This window comes from Hippichthys cyanospilos, chromosome 19 (genome assembly GCF_059441005.1).
Source record: "Hippichthys cyanospilos isolate Australia breed blue-spotted pipefish chromosome 19, RoL_Hcya_1.0, whole genome shotgun sequence".
Classification (NCBI taxonomy): domain Eukaryota; kingdom Metazoa; phylum Chordata; class Actinopteri; order Syngnathiformes; family Syngnathidae; genus Hippichthys; species Hippichthys cyanospilos.
In genome coordinates, this window is record NC_142387.1 from 12,664,342 (window position 1) to 12,678,978 (window position 14,637).

Sequence of the window (14,637 nt, forward strand, 5' to 3'; positions counted from 1 at the left end):
CTAGTGCAGATGTTAGAGAACAGGGGGGGGGGGGGTCCAAAATTGAGACTGGGGGGCATTTTTTGGTGCGATGGTTTGCAAATGGGTCAAAATTTTGGTACGCACTGTATTATTTAACCGTTGTGCACAAACTACACACATTGCATTTTTCCCTAATTTTGTAAATGCTTTTAAAGGCATAATAAGTTATTTTTGAATATTTTTTTCCTTCAACCACTCAAATTGTTCCGTGTTCATCAGTTCTATCCATACAGATGTAGGTTACAGTTATTAACACCCACAAAAAATGAAAAATGGTAAGGTCTCTGTAGTTTGTGACGTGATGATGACACTTTAAGACGTTAACTGGTTTCTACCGCCACCTACTGTCTTGAGGTGAAACACAAGTCAACAAAGAATTATCTGTTTTCTGACATAGTTTGACCGCCGCTCAACGGAATGTGGCAAAAATCGCTGGAATATCAATGTCATAAATCCTATTAAAATGCATCTCGAAAATTGTAATTATAATGGTTGTATATGGTCCAAAATTTGGACAATGAATATTTTGGTACACAAAATCTTGCACGTCCAGCTGCAATCACATAGAAATGTCAGAATCGTTGCATTTTGAATTTTTACATGTTTTAAACATCTGCTGGAAATTTCAGCTCCCTAGTGTTTTTTTTTCCCGTTGATTCTTTTATGATATCAACAAAAAATCAAAGGGATTTCCATAATTTGTAAGATAATGTCTCGAGAGTTAAATGGACTTTCTAGTCAGATGGCATTTTTCTAATCATAACCCACCGCTTATCATTCTCATTCATGAAAATGGTATAGCGGGAATGTGTGTGTATCGGTGATGGAGGTGGGGGGAGGGGGGGGGGGGTATTCGGGGGCAGACTACTCTCACAGCTTATCACAGCAGGCCCGCAGATCTCCGAGTGCAGCTCGAGATGCCACGGCCGATTAGAGCTCGGGCCCGGCGTCTTTGATGGTTGCCACGCTAAAATTTGTTCTACATTAAGCCGGTGCTAATGTGATTACAGACATTGATCCATTAAATCTACTGTAAAAATGCCGGGTTTGAACTCGATACCGGCGGAGAAACACGAGAGGTACTGTGAAGGATTTAAAAGAAGCTTTGATGTCATATTTAACCCATCTGCACCGAATGGGGTGGGACGGGGGTGTCCGCAAAACACATTTTGGAGTCAGGGAGACGGACCCCAGAGTGAGAAATGGGCATGAAGAAGGGGGGTGCGTGAAAGGAAAGAGGGGGGCACATTGATCCCCTTAAGGCATTTTATCGGGGCAATTAAGTGACCCAGACGTTCACCCACGTTCGCTAATAACTTGTAGCAGACGACAAGCTTCTTTAGTCAGTCATTCGTTCAGGCAGGCCATTAGTCGGTTATCTGGTTGGTCAATTCATCGGTTAGTTGGTTCTTTAATCAGTCGTAGTTATTTACTCATTTGGTCTGTCGGTTTGTGAGTTAGTGGGTCACATCAGTCTGTTAGCTAAATAGTTGTTTAGTTAGTTAGCTGGTTGGTCAGTCGCGGCAGTTAACCTGTCTGTCCCTCAGGAAGCCAGTCAGTTAGCTGGTTTGTTAATTAGTCAGACAGTTATTTAATCAGTCAGTTTGTAAGATCAGTCAATCAGCTGGACAGTTAGTTATTCAGATATTTGGGTGACTTTTCAGCTAGTCAGTTAGTTATCTTGGCAGTTATTTAATAAATCAGTCATTCCCTGGGTCAGTTAGTTAGTTGGATTGGACAATTGTTGGATAGTCAGTCAATCGGTCAGTTAACCAGTTTTTAGTCAGTCAAAATGACATTTGGTTAATTAGTTAATTCATTAGTTGGTTGTTCAGTTAGTTGGATGGTTATTTTTTAAGTTCGTCACTCAGTTAGAGCCAGATTAATGAATTAGTCGGCTAGACAGTGATTTGTGTAGTTGTTCAGTTAGTTCATCAATCAGTTGATTAGTCAGGTACAAAGTCACGTAAATAATTGATCAGCTATTTAGTCAGTCGGCTGTTTAGTTTGGCGTTTAGCTTGATGGTCAGTCATATATCATAACTGATCGATGAATCTGTGCTCTACTACGTATCGTTCAAGCTAGACATCATGTGTTAAAAGCCTCTCCGGTTTCATGGTGAGCAGTTCAGCAGATGCTGACTATCTTTATATGACGGCATTGAAATGTCAGCCTGACAGAAAGATCTGTAGAATCAATAAGAATCCGACAAAAAACATCGCTTTCACGTCGAGCATTAACAAGCCGCCCGCACTTTAATATATGACTTCAATTTCAACCTCTCATGGCTTGTTTAAAGCAACGTTGCGAGGGTACGTCCTCCCTCGGCACATTCAAATTGGTACGAAGCACAAAATACATGCGGTGTAATTTGAGTGTCAAGTATTGCCACAACGCCACATTAGAAGCGCTAAAAAACTTTTACTGAAGGATTGTAACGCAAGAGGACGCCGTCACATGACGTCTGCGCTGCGTGCGCGTCTCGCTCCCGGAACGTAATGCAACAAAGGAGTGTGACTGAGAAGTTTGCCACGGCAAAAAGGACGGCGGGGCTCAGGCGCGGGCCCCTGGCTCGCCCGGCGGAGGAAACCACGCCCACTCTGAGATCCCGGCTCCAGATAAAACTCCAACCATGACGTCAGCCACCGTCTCCCCATTTTTACGAAAACACCGTGCAGACGCTTGGTCCTTATTAGGGAGGGTTTGGGGCAAGCTTAGCGAGTGTTAGTTCCGCGGTTGGTCAGTTTGGTAAAATACTCATTTGGTAAAGGGACTCAGTTGGTAGATCGGCTTGATAAACTAGTCGCTTGGTCTTCGGTCAGACTGAGTGAGTCAGTCTAATTTTTTGGGATCATTGGTTATTTAGTTAGCTGGTAGTTTGGTTACTTATTCAGTTGGTTAGTTTGTCGGTCGCTAAGTCGTCAGTGAATGAGATGCGTGTCAGTGCTTCAAGTGGTCAGTCAATTAGTTTTTCAGTCATCTATTAGTCAGTCAGTCAGTTAGTAAGGTCGTTGTGCAAGTTAGTGTGGTCGTTATCTGGTTAGTTTCTAGATTTTCTGGCCATTTATTTCGGAAGTCAGCCGGTGAATCAGTCAGTTAGTTCACGGTCAGTCAGTCTGTCAGATACCAAGATGGTCGGTTGGTTTTTAAGTAATTCGGTTGGTCAATTTGTTAGTTGTTTGGGTTGGACACGTTTAGATTTGTCATTCAGCCTGTGAAAATTAGTCTACTGGTTAGTAAGTTACTTTGTTTTGGTGTTGGTTACGCTGATTTAGTTGGTTAGTTAAGTTCTAGGTTTTTAGGTTAGTTAGTCAATAACTTGGTCATTCAGATGGTCATTTATTGAGTAAGACTGCGGCTCGGTCGTGTTACTAGTTTTTCAGGTAGTGGCTGAAATGTCAGCAAAGAGGCAGATGACATCAGCATCTCATCTATTTGAAGAAAGACGGCGCGTCCTAGCACTAGTCCCTCATTAACATGAGTACCGCGAAAGGGCGTTTTGGCGAATAATCACGTTATCTCCCAGCGGCGCTGCGGGCCTCAAGCCTTCCCCCAAAAAAACCACAGCAGCAGAAACGGCGGCCAAGCCAAACAAGGCCAAGACGGTCAAACGCATCAAAATCAGACGCCGTTTATTTTGTTTCGGGAGACGGACGGAACAGACTGTAATTTGGGACAAAGACGTCCGTCGCTGGAGGACAAATGCTGCGGGAAGTTGATGAGGGGTTGGCCGTGTGGGAGGTGAGGCTGAGGGGAGAGAGGACATGTTGTTTTATGCGTGACAACTAACAGACTGGAGCGAAAAAAAAAACAAGACAAAACATGAACGAGCCGCCTCGTTCGTAAGAAGTTGAAAGGGAAGGCTGCGCCGGATTAACGCCGTTTGATTTATGACGATTATTGGTCATTTTACGATGTTGACACACACTTTGTGGGTCCTCGCATACCCTGAGGGTACTCCTCCAAGGTCGTTTGGCCACACTGGGGAATTTCCCAGCAACAAACAACCATGAAGTTATGTCGTGTATATAATAAGTTGATTGCAGGGCCGTTTGCGGCTTTTGTTTTGGATGGAGGTATAAAAAAACGGATGGATATTTTGGTAGAGTATATAGATACTATTTATGTATGCCCCAAATGAGGTTCAATTTGGAGTTCAACCAAAATTAGCTTATGCACCTGGCCAGTAGATGGCGTTTTGTTATTTCATCATTTTAAAGGTCTTTAAGGATTCTGAAAACGCAGATTTTTTTAGGTCTATAGTTGCAATTTTACACATTGTTGGCCACATAGCATAAGTAAAACGTCATTATTTTATGCTTTTAGATAAACAAAGAAAAACTTTTTAATGCAAAATGTCATATTTGATGCTTTTAGACAACAAAAGAAAAACACCTTTTTAAAAATACAAATAGGTATTTTTTTTTATTCTTAATATGACAAAAAACTAAAATAGATTTATTATGGACTAAGAAAAAAAGAGAGCCAAAAAAGATGTTGGTTTTTTTTTTCTTCCCAAAAACATTGAAAGATTATTGGCCTATGATGTCAGATTTTTTTTTGGGTGGGGGGGTTGACCAGACTTTTTGTGCTATTTTTCTCAATTATTTTTCTCAAAAATTTGAGATTTGCATGGAATTCCTAATAGATAATAATGTTTTTAGATTTTGGGGGATACTATACTGTAAAAATACATTACAACTACAAATACAAAGTTTAAACCAAAGAGAAGGCACATGTGTAGGAATTTAAAAAAAAACATATTTGTATTGATTCATTTGTGTGTATGTAAACACACACACAAAAATACGTTTTCTTTACATATAAAAATATACATGATCATACATATAATTACCAACAACTACCATGTGTAAATATACTGTATACATATTTATAAATACATACACACATTAATTTTTTTTTATAATGTTAGTCTCTGATGGTTGGTCTGTATTTGTGTATTTGAATTATTTTGATATTTTTTGATGGTTTTCTTTTGGTGAAACGTTTTCTTCTCTGCAAAAGCGGTACATACTGAATGGAGTTTAAAGGCCAGTAGATGGCGCTCTAAATGCACACATGGGAAGATGCAGCAATGTGAGCAGAGGCCACACAGGCCAAAAAGACACCTGATAGCACCTCATTACCCATCAGCACTCTGCACTCATTAGACAAGAGGCCCCCCAAAGCTTTTGTTGGTCTTAAAGCGGCCACTGTTTTTTTTTATGTGTGTATTTTTCCCCTGAGAAAGAAAGAAAATTCTAAGGAACGTGTTTTTTTTTACATAAAGCTTAAAAATAACTAACCTTATCCAATTTGTATTTTTAAACATGTTTACATTTAAATATTTTGTGCAATGACAAAATTAGAATGATTTTTACGCATCCGACCTGGAAAACTTCTCCAGTTACAATCGTAGCTTTTACTTATGGCATGATAGGAATTATGAGGAGGTTAATTATTAATTCATGAAGAATGGATTGACTTAAACAGCAGTAGGAGCGTGGCGGTACAGTAAACGTCTCGCTCGGGACAGCGAGTGATCAATGAGCTTTTGGGACGGTCAGTCAGTCGGCGGGGTCACATGACAGCGGATTCCGTGAGAGTGCAGGCGGCCAGCCATTTCTTGACACTAAAAGGACGATTGGGTTTCAACGCGGCAAAGAGGTCACCTTTCATAGCGACAATGAAATGCTGGCTATTGATGATTAAAAAAAGTGGGAAATACATGACGGAAGGAGAAAAATGACAAAATGATTGGATGCGTAAAAGGATGTGTTGGGATAACTAAAAAGCTGACTGGCCACGATGCAGTTTCAGTGTCAAATGTTTCCAGCGACTGGAAGCGACTAACTGATCAACTGACTAGCTAACTAAAATCAACTAATGTCGGGCCTAACCTACAGACTAACAAAACCAAATGACCATCTAAGTGTCTAACTAACTAACTAACTAACTAACTAACTAACTAACTAACTAACTAGCTAACTAACCAACTAAAAAATCCAGAAACTAACCATCTAACCTCCAGATTAACAAAACCAACTAACCATCTATGTCAGTGGACTAACCTACACTATAACCTCCCTGACCACACAAACTGACCAACTGATTAACCGATTAATCGACTAAGTGATCAACTGACTGCCTAACTAAAATGTCTGATTTGCAAAAAAAAACAACTAACTAACTAACTAACTAACTAACTAACTAACTAACTAACTAACTAACTCAAAAGAATAGAAACTAACCAGCTAAACCCCAGCCTAACAAAACTAACTAACTAACTAACAAATATTTAGACGCGAACCAACTAATCAGTGGACTAATCTACACAATAACCTAACCAAACAAACTGACCAACTGATTAACCAACTGCTAGACAGTCTAACTGAACAAATAACTGACTGGCTAAAAGAGGGACTGACTAACCAACCAACTAACTGGTTAACATTACAAGCTAATTTATAAATAACTAACCAAGTAAATACCAGCATAAGCCATAATAAATTGAGCAATTGACTGACCCCGAGAATAACTCTGTGACCGACAGACAAACTGAATAATTAAACGACTAACTGCTGAGTGACCAACCAACTATTCAAATAACTACTAAATCAACCAACTTACTGACCAACCAATTAACCAATCAACTAAAAAAAACAAACAAAGAAAAAAAAGCGCAACCCCGCTGACTCTGACCACTTCGCCCAACAGGAAGCGACAGGCCTAAGCTTTTATTTAATCATTTCCCCAGGACAGACAGTGCATAACACACACATATGAACGCACACACTGCAGTCGGTCCAAAACGTCTCGGCCTCGCCTGTGTTTGGATAAGCTCGATTTTCACAACTGGAAAGTCATCAGCCCGAGTAGGCCGCGGTTTTCATATCAACCTATCACGCGTGAGCAGGTATTAAAATCCCACAGTTACTCACACACACACATGCGCACATTGGGAAGAGACGATTAAAGACGGCCATAAATAAATAAATAAAAAGGACGAGGAATTGAATTTAGCACACGCAAGGTCAGGACACGACTGACTGACGAACACGCCATTGATGATAGCCATGATTAATGGACTTAAGATTCAATAACCCGCAACACGCACAAAGATACACACCAGCACATTTCCTCATGGTGTGAGGCCAATAAGGCATCTAGAAGGGGCAAGCGCCTCAATTCACCAAAACACAGTTTGTGGGAGATGTTTTTTTTCTGCTATTTTCATTCACCGGCTTGTATTTCACATTAAAAGAAAAGCATTAAAAAGATACAGAGAAGCTGAAATTTCACTTGTCAACATGGTAAGAGCATTTAGTTATCACGCTAGCAGGCGCCATCGTTTGGCTAAAATACTTCCAGAACGAAAATGACCCAAAAATAGTCAAAATACAGCATAAGTTGTTAATAATGTCATTTTTCCCAGTTGACCTCCATACTAAAATCTGCGCAGTCGGAAGCCGCCGGAAATGGATTGCGGAGGCGGGAGGAATCGGAGGGGGGATGAGAAGATAAAGATATCAGCAGTGGACAAGGGCAAAAGAAGATATTGATGGAGAGGACCTCCCCGGGGGCCGCTAACACCAGATAGCTTCTATTTGAAAAGCTTACTCATGGATTTGGGCCGTCGAAAATCCACGTTTTCAGACGCCCGGAACTGTCGGAAGGCTCCATCTTGGAGTTCCGGCATCCAAGTTAACCATTAGCGTTTGTCTCCCCTGCTGGAAGCGCCTCCCCGCTTCAACGGGTCAGGTTGGGATCAAGTCCACCCATTTGGTCTCCCCGAGCCAAGTGACAGTGAGTCTTGGGCAACAGCTGAAAGATGCTGGCAGTGGGTTCCAGGGCTTTGGGGGTGCGTGGGTGGGGGATTTCAGTCTGGCTTTGACTTGTGCTTAAATCGCACAGGAGTGGAAACACGAGAAGTACAAAATCTTGGACCCGTCCACTAGAAAGTCTCGTTTTAGTCCATTTGTCTGAGGAAAGTAAAAAATTGCATTGTCGAAATCATTAATCAGACTCAACGTTTCCTTTCAACTTGAAAAGGCAACTTTTTATGGTTTTGCAAAACTGATCAGCGGTTGACAAAACGTACACTGTTAATCGGTATGCAATTTCCAGGGAAAATATTTGCATTTAGCGACCAAAAAAAAAATACGGATAATGACAGGAATTTGACAGAATTTTCCCAGATATAATAAATGGATAGCCCAAGAAAAAGAAAGAAAATGAGGATTGTTTTCAACATTTCTGGATTAGTGGACAATAATTGCTCTTAAAAAATGTTTTTGTAATATTGACTATTTATATATATTGAATTAATGCTATGCTACGCAGTGATTTTTACGTCTTGTCCACTTGGGGGCAGTATAAGACGAATACTGTGCAGCAATAGTAGTCATTCTTCGCAAAGGATAAAGACATACCTGTGAGGGTTTATCTGTTGTCATTGTTGCTGCACCGTTTGTGGTCAGCTATAGGTTGCGTTAAGATGCTAATTGTCAGCTAGTGAGCCTAGTGACCGCATCATATCTTAGCCTTAAGCTAGCGAAATGTACGCTCTAACGCTCCCCTTTGATTTACGTTTCGGTTGACAGTCAGCTAAGCGTGGCAATAAAACGTTTGAATTGTTTGCTATCGGCTAACAGGTTGCAATCTCATCAATCCAATTTAATCGGAGCTGAAACAGGCACTGATCTTGGCCCATTATAACCCCGTGTACCCATCGCTAAGTTTCTCCATGTCTGCCCCCCTTTCTGTCACATAGCCCCTGCCTTGTCACACCCCAGGACTGATGGATTGTCAGGGTCACTAGTTCAGCTGTGGAGTTCAAGCCTGTGGGCTCCAAGGACCCCCCCCCCCCCACCCCCAAAATCCCTTTTACCTCCCCCCACCAATACAGCACAGTCTGCCCCCCCACCCCACTCTACACCAAAGCCGACCACTCAGCTGAGAAAACTCATAATTCTCCCCTGAGCGTCCCCCCCCCGCCTCCGACACCCACTGGTAACACTTTCATTCCTCGCAGGGCCCTCAAATAGACCCCGGCTTCCTGGGGCCACATAAATCACCACGAGGGGTCGAGGAGTCGGGGCGCAGAATCAGGAGTCACCTCGTGGCGGCCGATCAGTCAGAGCAGTCAGCGCGCCTGACAGTTACCTCTTCATAATGGCGCCACTGGAGACCGTGTCCAGTTTAATTCTGGGCTACCTGGACTTACAAGTGACCCCACTTTGGGGTTTTTCAAATACGTTTTTTTTTTTGCTTTGGCTGCCAAATCATTTGATTGGAATGACCGTATTCAAATAATCCCTGGACATGTCTGTATATAACATTTATGTTACTTAAAAACTATTATGGCCTTGACCCGCATTTTACAATAATAAGAACATTTGAGAATAGATTGCGAGCGAAAAGGGGATAACAAAAAGTTAAGTACAGTCCAATGAGCATTACAGTAAGCAAATCTGTTTTTGTTCATATTTATCTTATCACAAGACTAAAAATCCAGATTTACATCATAAAATTTAGACCCAACTTTCTGCAGGCGTAAAAAGCAGGATTACAGAGAATTGAAAATGTCATTTTCAACCAAATAATTTCTGTGCAATTCTTTTTTCAAATGCTAAACTCTTATAAAAAAAGTCTATTTTCGCTTGCCTTTTAAATTTTGTTTCAAACGATCTTAAAGTCAAAAGCGAAAATGCATGCAAATGAAACATAAAATTGTTATAACGGGACAAAAAATGTATGTTATAATTATTGGATATATGAGTTAATAAAAGTTTTCAGAACATTGCATTCAATCACTTAAAAAAAATCTATTCTGTGAGTTTTAAACACATTAGCGTGCCACCTTGTGGCCGACATTGAAATTACACCCAAAATGAACAACAAAATGAAGTTATAACTTGACAAAGATGTAAACAAAGGGGGGGGGGGGTTACTGTATATCTGTGTTTTTCAGACTAGTAACAAAACGCTGCCACATTGTTTTCCACACGGCAAATTGAAATGTCAAGTTTTGGTACCGTTACGCTAAAAGTCGCACAAATCGCAACGTCAAACTTCACCCATCTATATTACACGCTTACGGACATTTGGATACAATCGACTCGGGACCACATGGCGAGGTACAAAAGGGAATCTGGAGAATCTCGGCTCGTGGAGCCGAATCGACATTGACACGTTCTGGGCTCTCGCGCTAATAGCGCTGAACCGACGAGGCGGGAGGAGGGCGGCAGACGTTGGGTGGTGCTGGGGAGTCCGGTAGTTTTGAAAGGTGGCAATTATCAGCATTAGCCCGCTCCCCCAACAACCGACCCGTATCGTTAAAAGTCAGCGGAAATGGCAGCAATCAGGGCCGATTTCCCCGCGAGATGCGGGACGGGCTGGACATAACACACACACACACACACACATCCGAGAGATACAGACGCTCAGGAATCCCGACATATGGAAGCGAAGCGGGCCGAGGTCCGACGTAGGCGGAATTGCTTTGGGATTGACTCACAATTAAGACATCAAACGGAATCACGGCAGCTCACTGACAGCTGCTGCAATTGTTAGCACCTGACCCCCCCCCCCCCCCCCCCCCCCCCACCTCATCTGCACCCCCGCATGCGTCTGCAAGGGATTAGGCCCGCTCGCGCCGTTGGCCACGTTTTCACCTTGGCGCAAATGATTTAGTCCAGACTCATCTGCCCGGCGTAACGCAACCTGCCCAATCGTCTTACTTATTGGCCAGGAAATATTGGACAAATTACATCTTACATAAAATATACAGTGATGCCTTGAGATAAAAGTTTAGCCTGTTCAGTGACCAGGTTTGTAACTCAAATCATCTTTATCGATTGGAATGAATGCAAACATTTAATGATCCGTGTCTCAAAACTGTTCAAAAGGGGTATTGACAACAGCAAAAAAAAAAAGTCAAAGTTGAAGACAACTTGAGGTCCTCATTAGCATTTTGCGGGCCACATACAATGACGTGGTGGGCCGGATCTGGCCCCCGGGCCTTGAGTTTGACACCCGTGGTTTATAATGTCAGGAGTGTCAGCCTCTGACTTGAAATATTCTCTAACCACTTTAGTCCTTAATGAAAACTTTTTATTTATCGTCTCGGATCTAAATGAAACATCTACAAAACACTCTTTTTGTCTTCATCGATTAATCGACAATGTAATAATATAATTACCGATAATTTATCGCAGCCCTATATTAAATAATAACTAAATTAACTCAGTGCCAATCAATTGACTTATACCAGGTAAGCATTAGTCAAGGGCGTCAGCTCTTATCTATTTAAAAAAACGTATTTGACCAGATTTGTATTATTTATAATTGTTATTAATATTTGAAAAGACAAGAATTCCCATCCATGACACTGAATGAGTTAAATACAATGTAAAGAATAGAAAACTGCGCATGATTATTTAATGCAACAATCCAAATCATGCTGCTCCTTCTGTTGTGCCTGCTTTGGCCACTGGGAGGCAGTAGTCTTCCAGACACAAAAAATACAGTATTTCAACCACTACGGTTAATGAGATAAGACGTTTTCGTGGAAGATAAAGAATATATACTTGTTTTCAAATATCCTATTCCTCTATTATGCTGTCTTATTTTCCATTAACATTCCTTAAACATATGAGGAAAAAAGAGGACATGAAGAGTGCACAACAGATGCCCCTGTCTGGCACGGAGACCTCCCTCTCTACCCCGTGCCCGCTGCCAACCTCCCAGGAGCCAAGCGGACCCTCCCCGGATGCTTGTACGCTTCCACGCCGGCTCCCAGTGTGTAACTAGAGCCGGCCCTTTGACACAGCACAGGTATGTTCCCCTGTGGCCCAGATTACCGGAGGACTGTGTAAACAGCCGGGCTAATCTGAGGAAGTATCCCGTCCGCCGGTTTGCCAAGCCTGTCCCTAGCTGACGCGACGGCTATTTCACTCGGGGGGTATCATAAAAACCAAAGGCAAATATGGCGCGCCTCTATTTTACCGTAAATATCCTAAATCCCACGTATAAAACCATGGTGCTTAAGAGTTATGTAGGCATCGTGTTTAGTCATGCTTATGTAAGGCAAACTAAAACACATAAAGCCGTAGCATACTTTGCAAAGTACATATCACATAACACATTTATATATATATACATACATATACATAGAGATTTCCACACACATGTAGATCCTTACACACAGTATACTATATACCGTATTTTACGGACCATGAAAAGCACCAGCATATAAACCGCAGAAGCTAAAATTGAGAGATAGAATTAAATAGTTTAAATGAGGCCAGGTAAAGGACAAGTCTCCCTTACTGAGAGTCCACCCATTCATTTGTGTCTACTTTGTGTCCATTTTGCATCAGCAAGACAGCAAAGTTCATTGTCATCCGACCCATACACGAGACATCGTTGGAAAGGTCGAGATGTCCTCTATTGAGGACACTGGGCTTAGTAGGCTAACACAATGAGTCAAAGGATATACAGCACCGTATTTTCCGCACTATAAGGTGCACCTAAAAGCCAATTTTTTTTAAAAAGCTGATGGTGCACCTAATAATCAGGTGCGCCTTATATATGGATCAATATTTTGATTGGGATTCGTAAATGGGGAATAAACTGATAAAGTAGCTTTTCCTGTTTCTTTTGTGTGTTTACAGTTGAACAAAGTTGGTCATATTGACATTGACTTATTATGCTCTTGAGAGTTTAGTTATTATTTGAGTTATTATTGTTATTACTATATTGTGATTGAAAAAGTTTTAAAATGTCATTAATTGAGGGTGCGCCTTATAATCCGGTGAGCCTTATACATGGAAAAAGTTTTAAAATATGTGATTAATTGAGGGTGCGCCTTATAGTACGGAAAATACGGTAATCCCTCGTTTATTGATCGGGACCGGAACCCCCCCGTAATATGTGAAAAAACATCTTTCCTCCTCTCCCTTCACGTCTATCTAACAGCGTGTGTAAGTTTCATGACGGGCACTCTTACAAGATACGTAATTGGCTCAATATGAGAAGACTATAAAGTGTCTTCTTGGTTGACATCTTCATCCTCCCTCCATCTTTCTTACATACCACAACTTGAGATCCTTTTGACAAATGAGTTTACGCGATGACCAAAAAAAGACAAGCGAAACAAATTTAGCATATTTAGAAGAGCGCCATCCAAGCATGGAAGCCCTTTTCTTCCCCCGGAAAAAAATAAAAAGTCAATACCGCTGCATGTATCAGCCAATCAGTAACGGCAACTTGACATCCCGACCTGGACGTTTTCATGCGCTGATTGATATTATTCAAATACCCAAGTCATTCTTAAATTAATCCAGTTTCATTTACGCCCTCCCCCCTCCTCGTCCCACCCAGCATGAATGAGCCCCACTGTTGGCTTGGGCCACCCACTCTTATGGGAATCTGCAGCGAATTAGAAAATCTGTCAGTGCGGGAGAGCGCGGATACGCCGCGCCGCTCCACCTGTAAGAGAAGCAAGCGCTCTTTTGTCCGCGATCGACCGCTGCTTACCTGAGGAGAGTTAACCCCGAGGTCAATGACATCCCTGCCTCGTTTCATGACTGCTCGGGCCTTGGCGGGAGCTCTGTGGAGGACCATTGTTGTCCCGGGGGGCGAGCACCACTTCCTCTTGGCTCGCCCCTATCACATACCTCTGGGAAACGGACCTGTGAAGACCAACGGCGAATTAATACTTTGGAAAAATCACAATGGGATTTACTGGACATTTTTACAGTACGGTTTTGGTGTAATTCTCTAAATGCGCTTTTTTTTTCAACAAAAATGAGGGCCAAAAGGAAACCTGTATTTTTAGCATTTTCACTCACCTGTCAAGGCCAACAGAATATTGTTGCTTTGTCTATGAAAATATGGGTGCCGCCATATGAAAGATTGACTTCCATTCCTTAATTTGAATGTAGGTAATAGCTATGTTGTCAAATACTGCCATCCAATCGGCAGTTATCACTACAGTGCTCAGTTGGCTTAATATTAGAGAAGCACTAGGGTGTCAGCTACCCTCCATAAAAAAATGTATTTCACCAGAATTTATGATCTATTATTGTTACTTTTTTAAAAGACGAGAATTCTCGTTCCTGGCACTGAATGAGTTAAAGATTATATATATATTTTTTAATTTGACACCATTCGAGGTAGACTGATCTGTCAGCCATGTAAGCTGAGTTTCAAGGCTAGTTATACAGTTTAGTTCTCCTCCAAATATCTCTTTTAAGAGATATCATCCACTTATTTGTAAAAACATTTTGTCTGTACTCATTTTTATCAATAATTTATACACAATATGTACAATTAATACTACCAACATTTTGCGTCTTGCCGTCAACTGAAGATGACGTCGCCTGTGCTAGTTTCAACCAATCACAGTTGACCTTGTGAATGTCACATGACCAAGAGGTGCGCCGCGATTAGCATCCTTCTCAGTCAACAGCAAGTGGAAAGATATGGAAAGATAATTTAATTATCAAATGGATTATCACCAAAATCTGCACTTTTACTGTAGAAAATGGTTAAATATTTGGGCTATCCTTTCAATATTGCGCACCCCCTAAGCTGGCTCACCCCACCTC

At 41.5% G+C, this 14,637-nt stretch overlaps 1 protein-coding gene across 1 annotated transcript in view; it reads right to left on the reverse strand.

The window, feature by feature from the left end:
• tram1 (translocation associated membrane protein 1) overlaps positions 1–14,637 on the reverse strand; it is a 49,042-nt gene that overhangs the window by 13,380 nt on the left and 21,025 nt on the right. The window contains exon 3 of the mRNA XM_088401911.1: positions 13,565–13,719. Within this exon, the coding sequence (XP_088258037.1) occupies positions 13,565–13,651 (87 nt within the window). The 5' untranslated portion in view covers positions 13,652–13,719. The remainder of the gene's footprint in view (positions 1–13,564; positions 13,720–14,637) is intronic.